Here is a 24,865-nt window from a genome sequence, read left to right as displayed (position 1 = left end):
TCCTGCTGGACTGCTCATCCGTGCTTCCATCTGGTATGAGTACTTCCTTTGTGTGTTTTCTATTTCTAGTAACCAAGAGCTGCCAGTTCTCTTAAAAATAAGTTTAAACCCTTGTGTGGTTCGAAGATACACTCTGGACACAAACTAGTTCCACGGGAATAGTCTGCAGTTAGAAGGTCTTACAGAAAAGGGAAAAGTAAGTTTCAAAACTAAACCCAAACTCTTTTCAGAGGAGTACAGTAATATTGATCCAAGAAAGAAAAATAGATTATAAAAGTGAAGTTCACCTACATAACATAAGCTAGTGATCACCCTCCTTTCTGCCTCATTTCTCTCAACTTGTTCTGCAAATTGTACCAAGAAATTATATAAGACTTGTGATATTATAAGAAGTGTCAGTGGGGCATTCTACTGTGCAATGGCCAACCCTCACACGAATACCCAAATCATTTAAAAAAACTAAAAAAAAATCAAAAATCACTTGGTTTAAAAATGTTGCTGGAGTTAGGAGTCACAAGCGGCAGTAGAAAAGAATTCCAAGAACTGCATTTTATTATATGATCATCAGACATAACCTTCTTCAAGATGTTTCAGATACAATCAGCCAACCAAAATCTTGCTTGAAATACACTCTAGAAAGAACAAAACTGGTACCTTTCTCCATCAGAAAAATTTACAGAGTCTTCTACATTACTGGTGGTAGAATCATTTGCACGTGCTACTGCTTGTGGAATTGAAGCTTTTAACTGTGCGATTTCTGCTTTCAGTTCTTCACATTGACAGGCAAATTGATTTTTTTCCACTTCTAGTAGTTCAATCTGGCAAACAAAAATAATTTTAGATACATAAAAAAGTTGCAGTGGGTTAGAATAAAAGCATCTTATACAAATTTACACCGTTTAACTTTATTGACTGCTTTTAACCAACTTTTCAGTGAGATTTTAATATATGACAACCTAGACAAACTGCTTTAAAATAGCCAGCTGTCAGCTGAACCACTGTATGTGTGCACCCTCTAAGCCTGCTCTATCTCTCATCTCAGCCAAAGTCACTTGGAGCCTTCCAGTCTCTCAAGTTTGCTTATTTCTATCTATGAAGCCAAAGAGGAGATCCTAGAATAAATTAGTATTTCTTCCCACTTTTAGGTGGCTTGATTACTTAGTGGACTGAAGCATACAACACATTGTATACAAGAACTTTGAAACACACATTAAAAAAACCAAAAATAATTTAATTGATAATTTGAAGGATATCATTGTTTTAACAAACGTACCTCGCTTTTATATCTGTCTCTCTCAATGCTGCATTTGTCCAGTTGTCTGAAAACATCGTCCAATTGCACAGCAATTTCATCTACCTCGCTCTTGTTTTCACCATCTGCACATCTGCTGCATTCAGTTTTTAGGTTCTGCAGGGTACTACATTGTTCCTTTAGTTTTGTTATTTCTTCTAAGGCCTGTTCATACAGAATGGTCACTTCTGACAAGCTTCTTTCATGAACACTTCCTTCTTCAAATGAAGGAACTGTCTCAGTCGACTGATGGCACATTTCTTTTTTTACATACTTATTAGTCAGTTCTAAAATCCTCTGTTCCAGTGTTTCTACCTGTTTGGATAATACTTCACATTTGTTTTGGTACATTTCTTTTTCTCTGCTTAATAATTGCAGCTGATTTTTCAGTTCAGATCCAATATCTACAGATGTCTCGGAAACAGCATTAACATTGTGCTCTTTAGTCTCCATCTCTGCCCTGGGAACTTGAATATCAATGTCATCTTCCACCTCTTCCTTTTTAACAACCAAGTTTGGGAGCTCTGTCTGTGTTGATGAGGTCAACTGTTCAGTTTTTGATTCTGAAGTAGCTGCACTGCAAGGTTCTCCGATGTCAGAGTTTTCTTTCTGCTTTGCTTCTTGCTCCAAATTAATACATTCAGTTTTTACTACAGGAACCTCAGAATCTGTTGAAGGCTTTGGAGTACTGCTCTCCTCTAAAATAATGACATCTTCATCATCATCATCATGGTTGTTGAATGTTTTGTCGTTTAAGCGAGGCGTCTTTAAAGACACCGGTGTCACGCAAGTAGGTGTCTTCCGTTTAAGACTATGAAGCAAAGTATTAAACTGTTTATTATATTGCTGAGATACTGCAGCCATTTGTTTCAAACTATGTCTAGTGTTTCTATGAGCATTATTAAAAGGTACCACTCAGTAACTAAAAAGGGATGTCTCTCTGCATAACATTTTAAGATGTGTAGCCGGAGTAAGTACCTTTCCTGTAACCACAAGCAGTTGACATCCTCACACTGAACTATCACCTTCACACATTATTTAAAAACAGACTCAGACTCAGTATTTGTGGGAACATCCCCCCACACCCTTTCCTTAACCAACAGAGGTTAAGGAAAAGATACTGTGGAATGCAGTTCACACAATACAGTCTTTTCCTAAACAAACAAACCACTAAGCAACTTTCCTCACCAGTGCATGCTATTTTTTGCTGCATTCACTTTTGTACTTCATAAGGCTTCTTGGTCAATCAACCTGCTGCTTCCTATACTCTCACAAGCAACATATGAATTTTGGCAGCTATCACCTGAAGATAGGATTACACCCAACACCATGATTTTCATTAACAAGTTATTTTAGAAATAAATAGGAATCTACTTTGTACAGGTTCACTAACCTGTTATCAGAATCAGGATGAGGTGAAGATACTGATCTATTTAAAATAAGTATAGGTCTTTTAACAGAAGCATTTGATGTTTCTGGTAGAAATGATCTTGGAACAGCTTCCTTTCCACTGACAGCTGAGAATGTTTTGAAGTCTTTACTTGAAGAAACAGGTGTTTTTACAAAGATTTCATTATTGACCTATAACATATTAATTAAGAATTAAAGAAACAGACATTAGTAGAGTCTTCAGAATAGGTTTACGCACTTGTTCTATCTGCCAATACGCAAAATTCTGACCAACATTTCTTACGTATACTAAGAACCTGGGCTCAGTATTCTGCAATAATTAAGGCTAACTTGACTCTAAACTGCAAACCACAATTTTCTCAAATTTTGCACAACCCCTCCCCCCAAACTCTACTGATACCTGTGAAGTGTTTCCTTCATGCTGGTTTAAAATATACAACATATTAGAAAGCAGCAAGTTCTATATCGTAATTACAGAGTTTTGCCAGATTTCCGAGAGGACTTTGAATGCATTACGTTCCTCTCCATGCACAGATTTACTGCTGTCAGAAAGCAGCTTTCTGATCTTACAAGTCTTTCTCTAGATACACCTATTTTAAAAGTACTGCATAGAATCTCAGGCAAGAGCTTTTCCCAAGGTGTATCTCTGTCTGAAATCTGACCCTGATACACAAAGAATGGGACAGCCATCTCTGGTAAAGAAGTTCATAATTAATTCAGCTTGTCTAAAAGGAACAATACTTTAGTTTTAGAAATTACTTTCATTCTTGGATAAACATAACTGCAGATAAATTAATACAATGAACCATGTAGGTTAAAATGTCACATGTAAAACATCTTCTACAGAAACTGAGAGATCTTCGGTTAGCACTTTACTTTGAAAGCAACTTAAGCCAAAATCATGCTTAGGAAATTTGATTCTAAGTTATAACCTATACGCCCTTATCACTCCACCATGTTGATTTGCATCTGCATTTAATTTGAATTTGAGTGCCTCCTTGCAAAAAGAACAGGCCTGTCCATCCCCACCCCAGTTTAAAGGGCATCTTCACTTTCATATCCTCATCATCTCTCTCTACAACAAACTCACTTTCAGTAATTAGATGTCATGCCATAAAAGAGGTAGGAGTGACTGATGTCTCCTCTAGCACTACTTTGTGAGAGGGTTTTGTCCCTCTCAAGCTCTTTCTTAAATACTACATAGAAAGCAGTGATGTGTTTTCCATCAGAGCAAAGACAGAAGATTGTTGATTTACTAATAGCGCACATAACCTGCACAGCCATCAAAACAAACAGGATGTGGAACCAGTCAGTTGGTCACTAGCCAAAGCAAACTTTAATTCAGTGCCTGTCTATTCATTCAAACTGCGTAATACTGTTGCCAGCAAGAACAACTCTGCTACCACAATCAGTTTCCTCAACTTCATGAGTTACCTGGTGGCTGAACTCTAGTCGCTTCTTCAGTTTTTCCCTGTCTCTGCACAGCAGCCAGGAAGAAGGAAAAAAAAGATGTGAATTCATTATAAAAACAAACCAGCCTCAAAATCTAAAGCAAACACAATACTCCTTTATCTCAGTTATATACAATAGCTTAACTTCAAAACAAATTCTCTCTCAGATTAAGATTTTAAAAATTTGGAAAAAAAAAAACCAAAAACCAAAAAACCCCCAAAATGCCCAAAACCCAAAAAGAACACCAAAAAAACACCCTAAAACTCCCACTTCTAGAATACCAGCCATTATTAGTTAAAATTACCCACCCAAGCTAGTTGTTTGGGGTTTTTTTTAAATACACCTTAGTTAAGAATCCTCTTATTCTTAAATAGGTGTATTGAGGTATTCAGCTGGTTCAACATTGAAAAATCCTTGAATTTCAATCCTTGAAAAATAACAGTTCCCTGGACGAGGTCTCCTAACAGCCCTAGTAGTGTGCTTCTGTAACATCCCTAGTAGTGTGCTTCTGTAACATCCCTAGTAGTGTGCTTCTGTAACATCCCTAGTAGTGTGCTTCTGTAACATCCCTAGTAGTGTGCTTCTGTAACATCCCTAGTAGTGTGCTTCTGTAACATCCCTAGTAGTGTGCTTCTGTAACATCCCTAGTAGTGTGCTTCTGTAACATCCCTAGTAGTGTGCTTCTGTAACATCCCTAGTAGTGTGCTTCTGTAACATCCCTAGTAGTGTGCTTCTGTAACATCCCTAGTAGTGTGCTTCTGTAACATCCCTAGTAGTCTGCTTCTGAAACATCCCTAGTAGTCTGCTTCTGAAACATCCCTAGTAGTCTGCTTCTGAAACATCCCTAGTAGTCTGCTTCTGTAACATCCCTAGTAGTCTGCTTCTGTAACATCCCTAGTAGTCTGCTTCTGTAACATCCCTAGTAGTCTGCTTCTGTAACATCCCTAGTAGTCTGCTTCTGTAACATCCCTAGTAGTCTGCTTCTGTAACATCCCTAGTAGTCTGCTTCTGTAACATCCCAAACTATCTTCATCACTTACTACTACAAAACAGTGCCCCTTTAAGAGCTGTACTTGAACATCAATTGCTGCATTGCTTTCCTTAGTAGCTATTAAATGGAAGTCCCCTTTTGTTATGACTTTCCTAATTTTGATTTAGGAAGGCAAACACATATTAAGTCAGAAAGAAATCTGAATATAATGCCAATGTGCCAGCAGCAAAAACCAGTGCTATTCATCTCTTCACTGCTACAGTCAAGTCTTAATTTCAGGCACTGTTTCCTGGCAGGATATACTCCCAGAAGAGTTGCAATTATACCACAGGTGACAGAAAAGGGCATTTAGTTTTCACATTCCTTTTCTAATGCTGAGACACTTGTAAGTAAGTCTCTAGTACTCACTTTTTCTTGTAAGTTTTCTCATATGTAGGATGTATTAAGTCATCGTCTTCTGGTTCTTCTGGCACATTACAATTCCTGAGTTAAGGAAGGGGGAGGATTTGAGGCGGGGGGGAAACAAAAAAGAGCTTAGCATCCATGCTTATAAGAGATGATAAAATAAGAACTAAGAGCAGTATTGAAATATTCACTGAAATCTAATGTTACCGGAACTGTGGGTCAGGGTTCAGTGAGCAGTACCACTTTTCTGGCAAGTGCTCTATTCCATCTGGCAGCTTCCGCCATTTCAGACATGCATCACATTGTACCCACGTCTGATCAGGCTGTTTTCTGTAATGAAAAAAAAATAAAAATCAGAACTTCCACATGAAAAGTTCATTTTCATGACTGCGTGTGGGACAGTAATAACAGTATGTAAATTTCTTCTCTTTAGAAGTGATACTCACTGTATCTCCTCAACTGGTAAAGCTAATGGATATTCTCCGTTTTTCTTCGTTTTCATTTCATTCCAGTAATCATTAAGCTTTTCTCCTAATGCTGCTATTGTAAGTCTGAAAAGTTTTTAAAAGATCACCATAAATAATCAAGTCCTAGCACAGAAAGAACCTTTATAAGCTACAGTGAAAGAACAAACATGAACTGTTCTACTATTTCTCTTTACACAACAGTAAGCTTTTTGCTTTTAGAAAAGCCTAGAAATTAGAAATTGTGTGAAGTCATGTTTGTCAATAAATAAATTGCTGCAAATGAGTTGGAGCACAAAGACTGAAATCAAAGAGTGCTCAATTCAGAAGCACCGTGAACGTACAGAGCAAACCCTGAAGCTACATCAGCAGTTCAACCTCTGTCATAGAAGAAACAAGTACAAACCCACCTCTGTCAATCCAGTACCTAGCTGTGTATTTAGCTATATGGTATTTCCATACATCTATTCACTGCAGGTTCATAACTACTCCAAGTTGACAGGCAACAATACGACACAGAGATTGCAAGCTTACCATTGCTTTCATGTAGTGTAAAGTCACCATGTTGCTAAAAGGAGCAGGCTAGTCTCACCCTAGGTTAATTTCTAGCTAGATTAGTTTCCTGATCAGGGCTCACTGTGCAACTCAGCGACTACCAGAGCAGGCACACACAGGAGGGAGCTGTGCATAACAACAACAAGAAGCCCCACAGATGAGGCAGAGGTAAGACAGTCTCTTGTAAGCATGCTGAATTTATGTCAGGGTAAAGCAGCTGGGTAACCAGAGTCTGAAACCCAGATCCTCCCTGCCTGGCTTATTCCAACACCTGAATCACCCCATGCCTTGAACTAACACGAATGTGTTTGCAGTGAGCTAGTATGATGACCTAGAGAGTTCTGATTTCGATCATCTCTGAAGCCAAGTCATGAATTTCTGTGCCAAAGAAAAGGAAGTACCACAAGGGCAGAAATGAGCAGCAATGCATGGATGGAATCACATCTCTCTTCTGGAGGGGGAAGAAAGGCAGGTCACCTTAGACTGATCATGGAATTGCAGCATCACTTTTATGTTTCTGTTTTGGGCAGGAAAGTTACCCTTTGAAAACCAGTAGCACTCTGCAGAAAAACCTTTATAAAGGAGATCTTTCAAGTGTAGTATCTCTATGCCAACATTACATGTTTTTTTTAAAAAGAAGCATGTAAACAGCATTCAGGGCTCACAGCGCCAGCTTGTGGAAACATAGTGCAAACCCAGGTCAACACAAATGACCATATTATGATGTTTCCAATTCCTCCCTTTCTGCCAAGGGAACTGTTAGGGCCCTCGCATAAGAAAAGGTTCAGGGAACATCAGTGTTGAAAAAACAAACAAGAGTTATTTTCCAGTTGACTGATCACCTGATCTGCTTTATCATGTGTTTTGGTGAACAGCTCTGCCAGCACGATAGTGGTAGAAACATAGGAACTTCTTAAAACTGGCAATGTCACTGCAAAGAGCAGCACAAACTCTGGGTACAGGCAGATTGAACTGCAGTGGCTGTAGCAGCTATGAGGTCTCCTGCTCCTCCTCCAGAGGTGTGTTGTTTCAATAGCCACAATGATCAGATTTATCATGCTCCTCAATTGCTGCAATTAACAGATCTGTTTATTATAGCCCTCTGTAATAAGGGTTATCTTTATATGCTGAGCTGCATATAAATCAGTAATTCAGGAAAGGCGTGGCAGACATGTTGCCAGTGGAAGCTGAACCACGACTGGTTGAAGGGCAAAACATGCAGCTTGAAAAAGGTAATGAATTCTCCTGCCAAAGTTTATCCTACCTATGTTTGCAAGTCAATACCCTAAATTTCTAAGTCCACATCAAAAGCAAGTGTCAGGGCACACAGAAGGAAAGTGCCTGCTTCTTTAAGGGCATACAGTCAAAGAAGCCATAAACAAGAACAGAGACAAACCTGACTGACAAGGGAGGTAGTGACAAGAACAAACCTGGTCAGTCACAGGAACTGGTAAGAGTATGTGGAGCAAGAGAATGGTTATTTTTTCAGTTGGGAGGATAAAGAAAGGAAAGGAGACAAACACGGAGAGTCATTAAACCTGACCAATTAGCATTAACAAAGACAACCAGAAACAAACCTGGTCAGTCACGCTAATTGACAGGCTACCAAGAAAGTGCAGGCAAACTGGGATTTTGCAACTGGTAAGGGTGCAAACCTGAGAGTCCAAGATGTTTACACGGGGTCAGTGGAACTATGCCAACTGATGAGGCAATGTGCATGACAAAGGAGGAGCTGGGAGGAACAAAGAGATGGGGGGTGCATAGAAGGAGCTGGTTGCATGCAAAAAGAGGTCCAGACAATACAGTTGTCTGGACTACTGTCTGTCCTATTTTCCTGTATCTTATTTAGTAATTTCTTAACGCTCTACATAATCTCATTCGTTATCCCACGTGCCTGGGAAGGACTAAGTCCCAGCTACTGGTGAGACCTGTGCGAGTGGATCTGATGTCAGCTCCTGGAGTCAAGACTGAATGTGTCACATCAGTTACTGGAGCAAACAGAGGTCTCAGCTGCCACCCACTTAGGCAGGAAGCACATCTCCCAAAAAACAGCTCCTGGGGTGAACCAGCATGAGTTAGGGTCACAGTGCTGGCAGCTGGAACAGGACTGTGGGTCACAGCCCACATGCCCAGTGCTGGCAGGGGGGACAAGCACCTGCATCTTCGCCAGTCCCAGTGTACTGGCGTGCATATGTACATCCCTCCAAACTGGACTCAGTAGTGACCAGGGAGGCCCCAGGTCTGGGCAGGGATATCAGGCAAGCAAGGGTTCATGTTGGTATACCTAATGGAACCTGGAAATACGTAGTTAGTGTCTGTGGTATGACTGCATGAGTGCACACACGTTTGCTAGCGAACATCAAACCACTAGCCAGTGCTTAGGGCACCTGTGAAGCAGGTAAGAGGGCTTGAGTCCAGGCAGGACTACCAGGAGGACAGAGGGGACATGCCAGTAGTTAGGGGATCCACAAATGTATGTGTGCTTGTGAGCCTAGAGTGTCATGTGTGTGCCTTCACAAGCAAGCTTCTATCTCTGCCAGCCTCAGAGGGGGAAGGAGACTTGGCTGTTTATGTTTTGAGTCCTCTATGTAGTGCCTTGTCTGTGGCAGTCTGTGTAACAGCCCCATGTCCCTCAGCCAGGGCAGAGACCCCAGGACCCCAGGCTGGGCTCCAGCAGCCAGGCAGGAGGGAGTCCTGGGACAGAGCTGCTGGAAAAGGCAGCTGCTCCTAATACCCCTTTAAACATTAAGCAGCACAGAAAACAGAAAACAGTCAACATCATGAAAGGAAAAAGCAATAGAAAGTGGAACAATTCCCCAGGCTTCTATTCAGGAAGTTTTTCCTGGACAGTTTTTATACCTCAGCTTGAAAACCACTTATACAACTCATGCCCTCTAGCCTTTCTCTTCCCCACTCCTTCCAAAATGCCAGTACAACCGACTCACAGCAGAGGAGTGTAGACAGACTAAGGAAACTGGCTTAAAAACCAATCACCTCTGAAAATTTTAAGTCAGACCACATTCTCAACCTGGTTCACAGTTTAACTATAGAAAATACCACATTAGATACTGACTGATGGGATTGATGCAGACATGTGAGAAGTGGCAACCCTGAGTTAGAAATAAAAACTGAAACAAAGCAACGTCCCAAATCACCACTACCTTCAGTATGGCAGGTATTTTAAATGCTTTATCAGGTAGCAGAGGATTTGAGGGCATTCAAGTCCACTCTTTGGAATAAAACTGAAAAGAAGGGCTCAAAATTATCCAACAAAGATTTTCCAAAAAGAGACCAAACAGAAATTGTTATGAAAAAAGTTAATAGCATGGGATTCGTGTATCACAATTTTAAGTCATGTACGACAAACACACCCATATCTCAGCAAGTTATTCTGTGCTCATTTTACAATCACTCAGCAGCAGAATTGCAACCAACCACTTTTTAGGACACTTGCTTTACAATGTTTACTCTAGATGATCTGCACTTCACTGACTGCACAATGAACTCAGTATGACAAATGTACATCCCACCCCTGCTGTTTGTAACAGTCATGCAGTTTAATGATGGAACATAAGCTTTTATTCTTACTACTTAGAAGTCTTTATTGCCAAGTATTTCACAGTGAACAACACTATTCAGTAGAAAGTCTGTATAAAAATATACATTTACCTGTATTCATTTGTGTAGTCAAAATCTTGTTTGTTATGAGTTGGTTTTAGAAAGTTGCATTCAATGATCCCAACTACACCAACACCCATATTGTTTGCCTGTAAGAAATTAAGATCTATCAGGAAAACCAACATATATTCTATGCTAATACTGCAAGAGTCTATCAGAGGTAATAAGCTATATATGGTACATAAAAAAAACCAAAAACCAAAAAACCAAAACCAAAAAAAACACAAACAAACAAACAAAAAAAAAACCAAACAATTTTCTGGCTTACAACTCCTCTGTAAGAAAATCTTGATGTAAACCCACCAAATAAAAAAAATAATTAAAAAAAATCCTCTGTTCCACCTCTCTTTTTGTCCTGAAAGACATGCTTAGGCCTGTATTTTGTGTATCAAGTTTAGTTTCAAAACCAAACATTAAAACAGCTGCATAAAATTTAGTTTGAGCAGCCATTAAAAATTGTATTAAAAAGGTGGGTTTACAAATGATGTATCAATATCCTAGTTTCCATCCATATTCTTTATGAATCAGTGTTTGAGTAAAAATGATTTTTGAAGACATTAAAATAGTTTTTAGCTTTTATTTCTTACCTTTAACTGACAGCCAACTCTTTCGTAAGCTTTGATAAGTCTGTTTTTATGGTACATCATTATTCCATAATGATCTTTGTTTCTGCAGTTAAATCCAAAAGTAATTCTTACTGTTTTAGCCTTTTACCAGATATTAAGGAAAAATTTGGTTAATCTCACAACCAAATAGAATCATTTTGAGTGTTCATTCTAAAGCGGGTCCTGGAACATTTTTTCTATTGAGATAATTCCTTCAGAAGATCTTAAATTAAAAAAAAAAAACAAAACAAAACACAACAAAACAGTTTACATAGAAAGTCATATCATTAAATTCAGCATGCAATTATGTAAATATTAGCAAAGGATACATTCAGAAATTTTGGCCTATATATATCACGTTCAATGAAGGCAAGGCTTTTGGACACCAGCTGTGTTTTCACTTTTTGTCCTCGCAGAATGATCTGCATTGTTGGCTTCAGATACAAAATACTGCAATAAGCCTAGAAGACATATAGTAACTGCTGTTACTAAAAAAACCCTCTGAAACATCAAGATATGAATATTTTACAACACACACTATGTCTAGGAAGACAAACTCAAGTTTTAACTCAATTCTATTAAATGCGGAGTTTTTTTCCACCTTGAATACAGAAAAATGGGATACATGTATCACAAATTAAATGAATAGCAATTGAAGGACAACTTTTACATGTGGCATATTAATCAGGTGTCTGAAGATGCAGTTTTACCACTAGGAAAGCTCTCAAGCGCAGGAGCTTCTCTTTTCGTATTCCCCTACTGAGAGCTTAAATATTCGACTACAAACTTTAAAATAACAAAAGCAAGTGTGTTAACTTTGTTCCAAACAACCGTATATTATCATAGCTTGATAATAGCTACATAGATCTATGACTTTTAATTTGTGTTTCATTTACCATTATATTTATAACTTCTAATACTTGAAGCGGATATAGGGCTTCGGCAAGTCAGAATAATTGAAGGTTTTAGTTCAACTGGAATACTTCTGAGTATTATCCACAAGAAGTGTGCCCAGAACACCTAGAAACTGCAGATGCATTTTCTTACAAAAAGAAGCCTTCACAGCTTATGAGAATCAATAGTGGAGAAAATGGTCATATCAATTAGCCTACAGAAAAGCCTTGTCCCTGTCTGCATGAATGTATTCAAACAACGAAGCAGCTTCCCAGAAAACCTAAGAAATGATACTTTTAAAATGGATAGGTTTTGCTTGGGAAAGGTCCAGATGGGCAATAGCATCAGTGCTATATGCATGTATACCTGCACTACTATGGAATGTTACTTTCCTGACTACCACAGACACACACCCCTAATTAATTTCTGAAGCTTCTTACTGTGTTTCCTGATTTGTTCCGTGGTGGATAATGATGGTTATATTTAACAGCAGATACCCACAAGACTACATAAACCCCAGTAACTTTCTTCTAAATAAACAGCAAATGTCTACACAAGTTCACAAATACATTCCACCTTCAATTTTCAAAATAAATGTTGACATACCGCCCTAACATTTAACTTCCGACATTTGTCTCCCCCCCACAATCAACACATCTGTAGTACAGTACATTATATTATGTAGTATTGCATTAAAACAAGAACACATATGCTCAAGCTTCAAAAAATGAACAAATAAATTTTGAAAAACCTTATACATACTCTCAATGAGTAGTCACTTTCTGGAACAATCTGGTCCAGTCTCTCTTGTTTTTTATATCCTCTTTTGCCTGTCTCATCTAAGTCTTCTGGAATTCTGATGTCATATTTATCCTTGTCAAAGTCAAACTCCGTTTTTTCATTTTTATCTCTAAGAAGTAATAGTAAAAAAATATACCAATTGTGACAAAAAGAAAGCCAACACAAGGTAAGATATTGTGGTGGACCCAGAGGTTAACACAAAGATGCAAGAGAAAGGGAATTCCTTTGAGCCATGGGGGTTTTCCACACAGTCTGGAAAGGAGAAAAATACTTCTATGTACAGGCAAGTATTACTGGCTTTTGAAGTCTGGAGTCAGCAGCATCATTCTAGAGGGACCTACTCCTTTCTAAATATCCTAACTGTTTATCATAAAATTAATAGAAAGCCAAGTAACAACAATTGTATTTATTTACTTGTCTGAAGTAACAGATCTATGATGTACCTATTTAATTTCTCCTTCTGGCAAAAGCAATGGTATCTTACCAAAGGAAACTGTGAAGTCCTTTTCATTTTCCTGCCTTATACTTTGTTACTTGAGATACCAGCAACAGTTCTCGTGCAACAGTACGGTCTTTCAATTGTGTGAGTTTGAATCTAGTTCTCCAATTACATCTAACTGCCCACAACCTTTTGGAATTATTCCACAAACAAAAAAAAAAAAAAAACACAAAACACAAAAAACCCCCCAACAACCAAACTTGTATATTTGCATACACTGAAAGATAACAAACTAAGTGAGGGATACAAGGAGACTGGACTTCATCTTACCTTCTAAGATTCCAAATGATAATTCTTGTTCCTTTTTTCCCTATTATAGCGTCTAGCTCTGCCAGCAATTTCTCCTCAGTAGAAAATAAAGAATGTGTTAAGATGGCTTTCAGGCTGTTTCTGGATTCTCCTGGATCAGTTATCTGTCGTAAGCATTATGTTAAGGAGAGCAACTTTGAAAGAAGTAAGCTTTCAGAACATGAGGACACTTCTGCAACAGTATCCTGTACTTCCTTCACAGGTTCTCTCCTTCCACATTTTAGAGCTCCTACAAATGCAAAGGCCTTAACAAATTATAGCCTTTCTTGCATCTTACAATTTATTTAGGGTATCTGTAAGACTAGACAAGGAGATATCCTTTACTAATATTATCATCCAAGTTTCACATGTACCCACAACTTTTCATTCAGGAATTGTTGAAAGGATATGTTGATTGTTAAATGTCACTATAGGAACCATGACATGTTCTGCTTTTGTGACTTCAAGGAAAGTCTGAGATAACAGGCCCACACTCATGGATTCTCCATTCTTGGTGAAGACTATTGCATCTTTTCCCAGGCGCATAGACCCTGATTTAAACCCATTTCCGTACAGTCCTACTGGAACACGGCCATTCATCACAGACTTCTCACTGAAGCCAAAGCTGAAACAAATGGAAACATTAGAAGAGTGTAAAAAGTCCTATAAAACTTGAAAACCCAAAAGATGCAAGGCTTACCAAATCAGATTCAAGTACGAGTTAATCTCTTGTTTTAGAGACCCCGAACTACTGTACAATGAAACAATGTACAGTTAAGCATATCCTGAAAGTTACCTTGCTAAAACCATATTGCAAGAATCCAGATAAATTTACTTTCATCTTTAAGTATGGAAAAGAAATTTAATCTGTCTGGAATTATGCAATAAGCATTCCTATAGGATTCTAATAGCTATCCTGTGGCTTCACAATAAATACTTAGGAAAGCTCCTAAAGCTCCCCCCTACCTGCTTGAAAATATGTGATCTACGTATCTTCCATTAGTAACTACACATGACATTTAAAGTAAAACAGGTAAGCATATATAGAATATGGAATTTAACAAGCAAGCTATTGTCATCTAACAGAATGAGAAAAGTAACAGTTTTAATTCAAGCTTGCTAAAGTTTAACCCAGAGATTTATCTTTCATACCAAAAGAGCAACTGAACAGCAACCTCTTTGCTAACTATAGAAGTAAAAGCTGCAGAAAGATAATTTCAAACCCTGTAGAACGTTTAAAGATAAACAGACAAACCACATCACTATAATTCCCTTAAGTTTTCCACACCACCTTCTACTTTCAATACTCTAAAGAGTTTGAACTGAATCTCCTTTTTTTCCCCCCCCTTCTTAGTCATTTAACTTAAACTAAATCAATCAAATTAAAAATAGAAAAAACTAAACTCTCCTGAGCTCCATTAACAGGCACTACAGGGAGTTTACATAGCACAATCACTGCATAGGAAGGTCAGAAAGGATAAAAGGAAATTAGGAGACAAAAGCACTGATAAAGTTGTGTGAGAGTTTTACTAGCAACCGTCCACTGTACAGTCTCACTTGGATAATCACTCACCTTCAAAAATGCAAGTTTATGAACAAAATCAGTTGATTACGCACAAGAAAAAAGAATACCCTTAGCAGTAACAGAACTAGGAGCTGGAATTTTTACAAGAAAAAAGAAAATTGCAAAAGAGGTTATCCACCTTAGCATTTTGTGCAGCTTCTCTGAGTTCATACCATTTCCATTATCAGTGAATGTCAAGCATATAGTGTCGTTTATCACCGTTTTGTCTATCCATATCTGTTTAGCGCTCACATCTGGATCATAAGCATTATCTGAAGAGAAAAAAAGCAAACAAGGGTGGGATACTAAAAAGCAAAAATTAAACAGTTTAAGTGTGAACATATTTTAAAGTGTTGTAATTCCAGTGAAGATGTCAGTAACTCTTCAAAAGTTACTTAAATCCATATGTAGCACCCAACAGAACCTTATCTAGTAGGAATACATACATAATCAATCTGCCAAATGTTAGGCCTGCAACATTGCCAGATAGCTATATGGAATAGCTGTCCCTAGCCTCACTGTGGTGCTGTGCTTGCACATAGGTTTATTTGGTGAATATGGCAGCTTAATGTAGTTCCCTAATTGTGGGCCTGTGACCCTGAAGAGTCACATGCTAAACTAATGGAGCTCTAAAATTGCATCCATTTTTCAGCTCCACAGTTTGGTATGTAATACAGATGCGGAAATTTTGTGCTAGCACTGATACAAATTTCTCAGCTAAGTCACTGAATATTAGTCAACTTTTACACAGAAGCAAGAAACCATAGCTTTTAATAACGTAAATGTTACACTAAAACCTAAGTCTCCTAAAACACTACCTTCTTTATAGATGACAACACTAAATCAAAACATTATCATGAAAAAGCTGCATCAAAACTTCACAAACCTTGCCTAGAAACAACACACAATTTCCCAGCTACAGATGACAGTAATACATAGGCAAAAATGTAGGTGGAGATGGGCAACTCAAACATGAGAACAGAAAATGAAACCAAGACAAGTTTCTACTTTCATTTCCTGTCTCCCAAGCAGTTGTTGCAATATTTACTTTCTCCCACAAAAACATCTCCGACTGGCTCTTAGGAGCCTACGTTACAGTCCAGAATACAATGTTTTATCACTAACATACATGGCTGCAACAAAATCTTGTCTGCTGCAGGCCTGTGGGCTTTTTAATTGGGAAGTCAGATTTGAAATACTACCACAACTTCAGATAATAAAATTTAAGACACTAAAAAAAGGCAAGCAAAAGAACTGAAGCCCAACACTCCACATAGTTCTGCGAAATCTAGAACGTTGACACCACAAGTGCAGGAGATTTAGGTGAAATAACTTGTTGCTGTTCTGTTACCAGGTCGCTTCCATATTAACAGAGCTAACTGTCACAAATACATGTTTTGCTAGTGCAAGTTGGTCAAATCTGAGAAGGCACAACTTCCACAGAAAGTACAAAATGCTTTTCTTTAAACTTTCTAGTTACACGATTTGAAAGAGCTTTCAGCATTGCTACTGCAAGTGAAATAGAAACCATGGCTCCACAAATATTTCTTGTCAGCAAAGCTATTTACATTTCATCTGCCCTGACACCATTTTCTTACATCTCTTTTCCTCCCTTACCCAGCACTGTGCTACTCATGGAATTTGCAAGGGGGAAAGCACAAGGAGGAAGAGGGGTGGGATGTGATGGCAGAGTAGGAGGAGGCAGTGCCCCTGCCTTGCTGCCTGTTCTGCAGGTTCAGCTGAGAGCCATAAATAAACAGCTTGAGCCAACACTGCAGCCTATAAAAAGGAGTCACAACTTGGTAGCTTGCTTTCTATAAGCATCAAGTACAAATTGCATCCACAGTGAAACTGCATCATTACTGTGGATGAAAATACATTTCAGCATCAACAAAAGAGGACATTTCAAGTACAACTAAAAGGTTGAAAGAATTCTTCCAAGACCATGTTATGAAGGTCTTCTGATTTGTCAGTTCACCAGCTCTCTCTAGATGTCCCATTTACCCTCTTCAAAGTATCACCATTAGTTCACCTAAATTTAATCTGAGCACTAATGGGAGAAGCCAGCAATATCACCATCAAAAAGTATGACAGGAGAGACTAGAGCTTAAAAGGGAAATTTCAGCACACAGACCATTAATAATTTACGTAAGTTCACAGAAACTAAAATTCAGATCCCCATAACGTAACACAATTGGTATTATTTGGCATTTGGCTTATAGTATAGCCTTTCCTAGCATGTGAAAGACATTACAAAATTCACTTAAGTCAACATGACTAAGTCAAAGCCTTTACAACCAATATGTTGCTACAATGCTTTTGAAGTTTTGTAAAAGCAACACATATGACAAACCTGAGGCAAAGGAAGAAAAGTCTGTATGCCTTGCACAGCACATCTACTATCATTCAAGCCAGGTATGACATAGGGTGAAAAAACAGCTGAAACAACTTAATATTGTTATTAATAACATATTTCATTAATAAACATATTTCATATTCATATATTAATAACATAATTCATTGAGGGGTTAATGTTGTTACCCCCAAAACAACCAGCCCTTCCTGTAGCCACGTGGTTCTGGTTTCCTCCTCTGTGACATCTCTGGCCTTATCTAGCTGAAAAATTCTTATTTTCTTTTGTTAATTTTCTAGATTAACAACAGCAAAACTTGCACACAGGAAGCAAAGGAATGTGTGACCAGAAGAGTTGCTCCCTTTGGCAGTAGCAAACTGCTAGATAAGCTTGGCAAGCCTTTTCAAACCACACCTTTATTTTGAGGAACCAAAAAAGTCTGCTAATCATTCTCTAATTCAGGAAAGGAGCAACTCTGAAGATAGCCAGTTAACAACTATTCAAAATCAAAAGCAAGATCATCGACAGGAACTAATAAACAGATACACAGCCCTAACTAACAGAGGACAGCAGAGACAATAACACGAACAGAACTCTTAGGACACTGACAGACAGACCATTAAAAGGAACCACTCAAGTAATAACCCTGAAGATGGTCAGCCAGTTACTTGGTAACCCAAAAGAAAATTAGGATTCTTGAGGAGTGTACTGTAACAGTGCAAACATTCCTACTGAATGCTTTGAGTAAGCATCAAAGAAAAGGAAAAAGCCAAAGTGGATGTACAAGGAACAGTATTATGGGGGCGGGGGGAGCGGGGGGCAGAAGAGCATGCTGATTGTGCTCAAGCTGTTTCTGGTCAGTATGCTTGTACGGCTGGACTCTGCCACTCCGCTGTGCATTCTTACCAAATGCTATTTCTACAGATTTCCTGTGCAAGCATGAGCTCTGTTCTCAGCGTGTACCTGCACGCACTTGTTCTGCTAGCAAACTTCAAGATGGACAAGTTGGAAGAAACCAGCAACTGCTGAGAACCAAGGTCTAACCTAGAGACTTGATAAGAAGCCCAGGACACAGGTACTGGAAAGACTCCCAGGCCTTGACAAAACACCCAGAAATGCGGGTAAGAATGAGTGATAAGTGAGTGAAAGTACATATATATGTGCCATTACTGAATTTTAAACCCAGTTAGGCAGGAAGCAGGAATAGGGTAAGGCCATATGTGCTGTTCGTGTTTCGAGCACTGCTTGTGGGTTCTTGCAATGTTACTGGCCTTATGTCTGTGGACAGCTGTGTTTACAGGATGCCAGTATGCATATATCTTTGGAATGTGCACTCAGCCTTTAATACTCTCTCGGCCTGTGAAGAGTAAAAAGCAGTAGACTTGCATTTGATAGCCTAGAAGAGAAGGAACTCACTTGGTCCCACTGCCTTCTATATTTGGCAGCTTTTTTTAAAAAAAAAAAAAACCCACAACCAAACAAAACCAACAGCAAAACAAACAAACAAACAAAAAAAAAACAAACAAACAAAAAAAACAAACAAACAAACAAAAAAAACAACCCACAAAACAGCAAATCATAGAAGACCCCTGCAACTGATATCAGGTAGTATATACACTGTTAAGAAAGAAGTTGTTGCAAAAATGAGTGGTTTGGGTTGCACAAAGAATCACCAGAGACATTAGCAAAAGTGATTTTCATAGAAATTTATAAAAGTGTGATTCAGCAGAATTCCATGGCAAGGTTCACTCTCCTCATGCAAAAGGAAACTGTTAGAATCAGTAATGATTTATACAGAATCAGGCTCAAGTAATTTATACAGAATTGGACTGAAGTGAGGTGTACAGAAAATGGGTATATGAAGGAATAAAGGAGACCCTTCCCATGAGTCATGAGGTTCAAAGTGAACACCCTTGCTTTCTAAACTTCTTAGAGAGGACTCAATCCTAGTCCCAGGCTTGGTCAACGGTTTATGCCTAGGTACAAGAGGTTGTATGTGGGTCTAGCAGGAGTCTAGGTTTTGTTCACAGTTTTAAGGTGAATCAGAAGACTTCCAACAACACCTTATTATTAACTAATACACATACACTTACAATCAAATACCTAAATCCACACAAAGATATATATGTACATACGTGTGCATGTAAATAATGTACATGTATAAAGGATCCTGTTAAAAGTTCCCCTCAGATGCAGTGAAAATGCTCATGTCAGCCTTCTCAGCATTCCTCAATGGGCAACAGGTTGAGTATCAGTGAGCAGAAGTAACAGCCCAGATAAACAGACCTCCTGTTTTGTAAACTTGAGAGTTTACAAACTTTGAGAGGCCCACTCAGAGGGAGGTATCTGGTCACGGCTGCGGTCCAGGAGCACCCAAAGGATCTGTCTCTCCTGGGTCCACTATTTACAGGGTCATAAGATGATTCACTTTAGTCATCAATAAATTTCCATTCTGGCCTCACTTCTGAATCAGTTCCACCAGTTGCTCAACTCCAATAGGACATTCCAAGTTGTCAGACAACGACTGATTATCCCAAAAGAACTCCTGGTACGATCAGGGAGTACCCAACCACAGCCCAGTCTCTGTGTGCCGCTCCCTAACTTTGCCAGACAACCACAGTTCCTGGTACAGCCAACTCCTTGCACCTAATAGGAATTCCTAGGGGCAGAGGTGGGAGGGTGGGGATGCACCACCACAAAAGTCAATCTGATTGTACCAAAAAAATATAATATATTGTAAGATTGCAAATGTAATAGTATCAACTCATCCCCCCACCTGAAGGAAAAAAGTTTTATAACAAGAAAAAAGTATTACAATCAAGTACTCAGGCAAACTATTGACCACATACCTATAAGTTCTGCAATTGCACTGAAAGGCCAGGTGTGACTGGTAGAGTTCGTATGCAAGAACTTTGGACAAAGCTGAAATAAACCACAAACAATGACATTAGTTTGCTTTCTTCAATGATACCAAACCAGAAACAGTTTGTTAAATACAGTAACATTAAATGAAGCTGTTTTGTACAACACTACCTAAAAGCTGTAATTTAATTTACTTTTAGATACTGTCATTCTAACACCTTTTAAAGGGAACATTAATACAGCTATTGAAGACAAAAAAGCAGTACAGAATTCAGCACAGAGTCATACTATGTTCTGAGCATGGATTATATTGTCATCCTATCAAATTATCTTTAAAAATATAAGGAACTATTCTAGAAGTTACATCCAAGCCTTATCCCAAATCTATTAGTAGAGGCATATATATATGCTCTTAAATGTTAAAAATGTACTAAGATGTATAACCTCACCTAAAAGGTGAGCACCACCTAACACACTCAAGTGGCTTACTGTTGGATGTCATTGCTCCTTTTATGCATGTTGATCAAATTCACATGCCAGACTCTCTCAACTAGTGGTTTGTACTTTTAGCAATTTGATCTCAAACATTTCATCCTCACTGATGATATGTAACCAGAGGAATGTAGCCATTACTAGCATGAGACGAGAATATGCAAATAAAGTACCTATTTATGGGTTGTATTCGGTGACAGAAAGTATTTTCAAGTGATTTACGAAGTCTGGGTTCATGTACATTCACTTAGATCAAAATACTAGGAAAACCAGAACTAAATATCCATATAGGTTAGCTATTTGTCAATGCAATGTTTGGAGAAATGTAACTATTAAACCAGATACAGTTGGCATTTGCATTACCACTGAAAATATCTGTAATTATACTTTGACAAGGCCTTTAACACAACCCACTGCACATATATGCTTAAGCCTTGCTGGCATAGTTATGTTAATGGTGTAAAAAGTGGTGCCTACGAATACGTAACGCTGAAAATAGTCTTTGTACAGTGCAGTTACTTCAAAAAACATAATCCACACTATATATATAAAATCAGAAAAATACTTGAAAATAGCATGTACGTACCCATACTTAATAAATTTTACAGAACTACTATGCTGACAAACACTTATGTAGTTAGTAGCAAGCAACCACTTCACCAGCCCAAGTTCACACAGCACTGAAAAAATGAATGCTGCTGCAAGCAAGTTGTGGAGCCAGGAGTCAGGTACTGGAGCAGGAATAAGGCAGCAGCCCTAGTTCAGATCAACATAAATTACCACTCACATCGATTCTAAGGCTGTAAAAGCACAGGACACACTTTCAGACTGCAACTTAATCCTTGCATTTCTCCATTGAGCTAGAGTACAAGTATGGATAGACATCCCATTCTTCACTGCCATCTGTGCTTTAAAACTCCAGTTTTATAAAGCTAAGGCACTGTGCCCCTTTTAAATGCCTAACAGATATATACAAATAATTTGGAATGCAGGAAGAAAATGACATCAAGTCTATTAATGGAAATCTGACATACATCATGGCACATGGTTAAAAGGACCTTTAATTTCTTCCTCTGCCATAAAGGAACTCAGTAGATATTCAGATCTCTTTATCATTCTCTTCAACCTTTAACAGTGCTGGCAGCATTTGTTCCTTTGCTTTCTAAGCTTCATGATCAAGATACACGAGAAACAACTGGGGATTTTTCCACCAAATGTAATTTAGACATTCAAGCATTCAGCATCTGCTCAACTTACTACTAAACCATTTCTCTGCTACTAGCCAGTGAAAAACTCCACCTATACACAAGATGGACTGAAACCTCTGGAGTTACTGCTGGCATTGAAGCCTCAGCAATATGGACTTGGTAAAAAGTCCTGACTGTAGTTTTGATAAAGGCATAAACTCACAGTTGCGAGCCTCCCCGATCAGCAAGCAATACTGATGTAGGAAAGAACCTCAGTTTCACCAACACTGACACAATCACAAATAAGTGTCCTTTTTTTCTGTGAAGCAAAAAGCATGCATGTGCATGGCAAAAGAATCTTCACGTGTTGCCTGTGTAATGCAACGCTTCTCCATCTGTCCGTTCACTGCATACCAGCGATGAACCTCAAAAAAACCCCAGCACCTTAAAGAAACAGCATCTTCTATAAACAAACACCAGAATTATCCTGACCTCCCCTGAATCACTGCTTCAAGCATGGAAGTTTTGAGAAAGGCTTGAATACACAAGGTGGTATACAGAACTGGGAACTTGTCAACAGGTATAAGAAATGAGAAGATATGGGTTGGAACATGGGAACTGCAACAAACTGGCTCTAATATCCATCTCCTCCTGCTCCCCCCAGCAAAAGGTGACCAACTATCCCACAGAATAGTTCACAGGAAAGCACCTCAGAGCACCTTTTGGTCATGTAAAGCACGAAAACAAGGGCACTCAAGAAAGTCAAATTAAAACCCCCAGAGAATAGTGGTTTAAGGCCATTATCTTTTTAGTTTGCTTCAGAGCACACCCAGCTACCGGCAACAACTCACTATTTCCTGATGAACTCACCAGGAAATATTTAATCCCATTTTGTTTCCTTATACTTCATTCATCAAAGCACTACTTTAATTAGCTCACGAATAATCGAAGTTCAGTGAGTAAGAAAACAGTTAGTTCCCTGGTGAACACTCACTTTTAGCTATAGGATGACTGTAGCTGAGGCCATGCAGTTGCTTTGTTCACTGGGCCTAATGTATTTTGTGACTGAGTTTTTGCTAATGGTTTCGTTTTCCCTCCCAAGACCAAGTGCAGTCAAATTCCTTTTGGAGATACAACTAAACCTCCCCCTCCTTCAAACTGCATATACAGTGCACATTATAAGCTGCACTAAAAGGAGCATCTCCTACAATTATGACCAGCAAACATTTAAGAATAGACCAGCTTATCTCTCAAAAACAGACAGCATTGAGAATTTTAGCTTTCCAAGAAAACTGGAGCTCTTCCATCATTGGCCGATGACAAGGCATGCACAAATCAAATTATCATTGAACAATCTGTCTTATCTAACGAAAGTATTTCACAACTTCCTGGGGAACAACCCCACTGCCATTTTCCTCCCCTCTCTCCCAGTTATGGTAGTCTGGTTACATGACTGCATGATGAACCCCGTCGGGGAGCTGATCCAAATTAAACCCCATTTTTAAATTCTTATTTTTAACCTGGATCACCTCCCTGATCTGTCTCATCATGCAGCTGAGTAAAAGGGAGATAAATGCCAGCGTGGGAATGGGTTACCAGGCCTGCTCACACTGCCCATGTTGTTTATACATGCTTCTGAAACTAATGGAAATATTTTGGTGAAACCCGAGGTACTTCCAAAGACCAGCAGCTGACAGAAGAGACTGTGCCCATCAGCTCCCTACTGTGCCCTAGAAAAACAGAGCCTTTTACACTGTAGGACACAAACTGTTAAAAAGCTGTATCACCTGCTTCACTTCTTCAGCAAAACCTACGAAACCACAGTGAAAACCACAGCTTTCACTGGAAATAGACTGAATGTAAGTTTTCAGTTGCGACAAACCAACCAAACAGCATCCTAAAAATAATTCATCAAGTTACCAATGGCACCAACTTTAGTTTAGATTTCTCATCTGTATCTATGATTTCAGCTTGCCAAAGCGATTTCAACTTAAGAACAATTTTAAATTCTGTAGGTTGACTCGTGATACGCAGGGTTTTTTGCAAAGGCTGGTTATTAACATTGATGTATTTCCCCCCTCAGAAAGACTAATACTGCATTAAAACAAAAGGAAAACCTCCCTCTTTTTTCCTTTCTTTTTTTTTTTAAACATTGCATCGCCTAAAGAAGACAAACAGTGGATTTCAAACACTTATAAGAATTAAAGACCTGAAATGAAAGTGTAATCCTTGAACTTCAAGTAGATGACACTTATAGCTAACCTCTACAATCATGGCAACTTATATTAACATAATTTAAGCAGTGCTGAGACTATACTAACAAGTGTTTCACTCAAGTATTTGGCAACTTACTGTACTGATCCAGCTTCTTTCTGCTATTCTGCAAGTAATGTTATGTACCAGGTGTTTGTAACTGTAAGGGTGACTGATAGGCATAGATCGATGGAGTCAGAAATGCTTCAAACCCCATCCTGGTTCATCAATAACGTATCAAAGAACTGAAAAACTCGCTTTAACTTCATCTGTATTAGCACGAACAAGGAAACGACCAACTGCCGCTAAAGGCCGGCAGACAGCAACACTATGGTCGAAAAGCGCAATACAGCGGTGGATTTAACCGCACGCACATTCACCACCCTCGTTAAAATGCAATTAGGCCTGTTGCAAAAAGTAGTTAGGACTTTTAAGTTACACGCTTCCCATTACAGGCGACTGCGCTCCCAACCAACTACATCCCTACAGCAGGCTACGAAATCCCGCCCCCAGTAACCGAGCCAACCCACCCGCACACGGGAGCTTCCCCGCCCGCTCAGACCGAGCTGAGTTTGTGCCGAGATGGAAGACGAGCAGCCCGCCGGCCTCTCCCCCCGCGGCAACCCCCGCCCGGCCAGTGGTGGTACCGGCGGTTTCCCTCGCCAGTGCCGTGCCTGGGTAAGGAGCTGCCGGGAGCGCCACACGGCGAGGAGGGAAGCGCTGGTTTACTTCAGGCGGAGCCCGCCCTTCCCGACACTTGGCCGACAACTTTTTACTCGGCGGAGAGGCCGAGGCGCCGCCCGCAGCCCGGGTGGACTCCG

The 24,865-nt window shown here is 39.1% G+C and overlaps 1 protein-coding gene across 1 annotated transcript in view; it reads right to left on the bottom strand.

Annotated features, from left to right (window-relative positions):
* Nucleotides 1-21,650, bottom strand: part of MORC3 (MORC family CW-type zinc finger 3) — a 25,223-nt gene extending 3,573 nt beyond the window's left edge. Inside the window, exons 1-16 of the mRNA XM_010021536.1 lie at nt 21,579-21,650; nt 20,100-20,172; nt 15,037-15,169; nt 13,744-13,958; nt 13,316-13,463; nt 12,508-12,655; nt 11,181-11,312; nt 10,834-10,953; nt 10,238-10,335; nt 5,996-6,100; nt 5,757-5,879; nt 5,553-5,627; nt 4,136-4,178; nt 2,685-2,872; nt 1,274-2,102; nt 655-818 (exon numbers count right to left, since the gene is read on the bottom strand). Of these exons, the coding sequence (XP_010019838.1) occupies nt 655-818; nt 1,274-2,102; nt 2,685-2,872; nt 4,136-4,178; nt 5,553-5,627; nt 5,757-5,879; nt 5,996-6,100; nt 10,238-10,335; nt 10,834-10,953; nt 11,181-11,312; nt 12,508-12,655; nt 13,316-13,463; nt 13,744-13,958; nt 15,037-15,169; nt 20,100-20,172; nt 21,579-21,650 (2,666 nt within the window). The remainder of the gene's footprint in view (nt 1-654; nt 819-1,273; nt 2,103-2,684; nt 2,873-4,135; nt 4,179-5,552; nt 5,628-5,756; nt 5,880-5,995; nt 6,101-10,237; nt 10,336-10,833; nt 10,954-11,180; nt 11,313-12,507; nt 12,656-13,315; nt 13,464-13,743; nt 13,959-15,036; nt 15,170-20,099; nt 20,173-21,578) is intronic.
* Nucleotides 21,651-24,865: the final 3,215 nt, after the last annotated feature.

The sequence above is a fragment of the Nestor notabilis genome, unplaced genomic scaffold (assembly GCF_000696875.1).
Source record: "Nestor notabilis isolate BGI_N333 unplaced genomic scaffold, ASM69687v1 scaffold26289, whole genome shotgun sequence".
NCBI classification, from domain to species: domain Eukaryota; kingdom Metazoa; phylum Chordata; class Aves; order Psittaciformes; family Psittacidae; genus Nestor; species Nestor notabilis.
The sequence above is the reverse complement of the archived record's forward strand: the minus strand, read 5'-3'. Positions and strand labels throughout refer to the sequence as shown.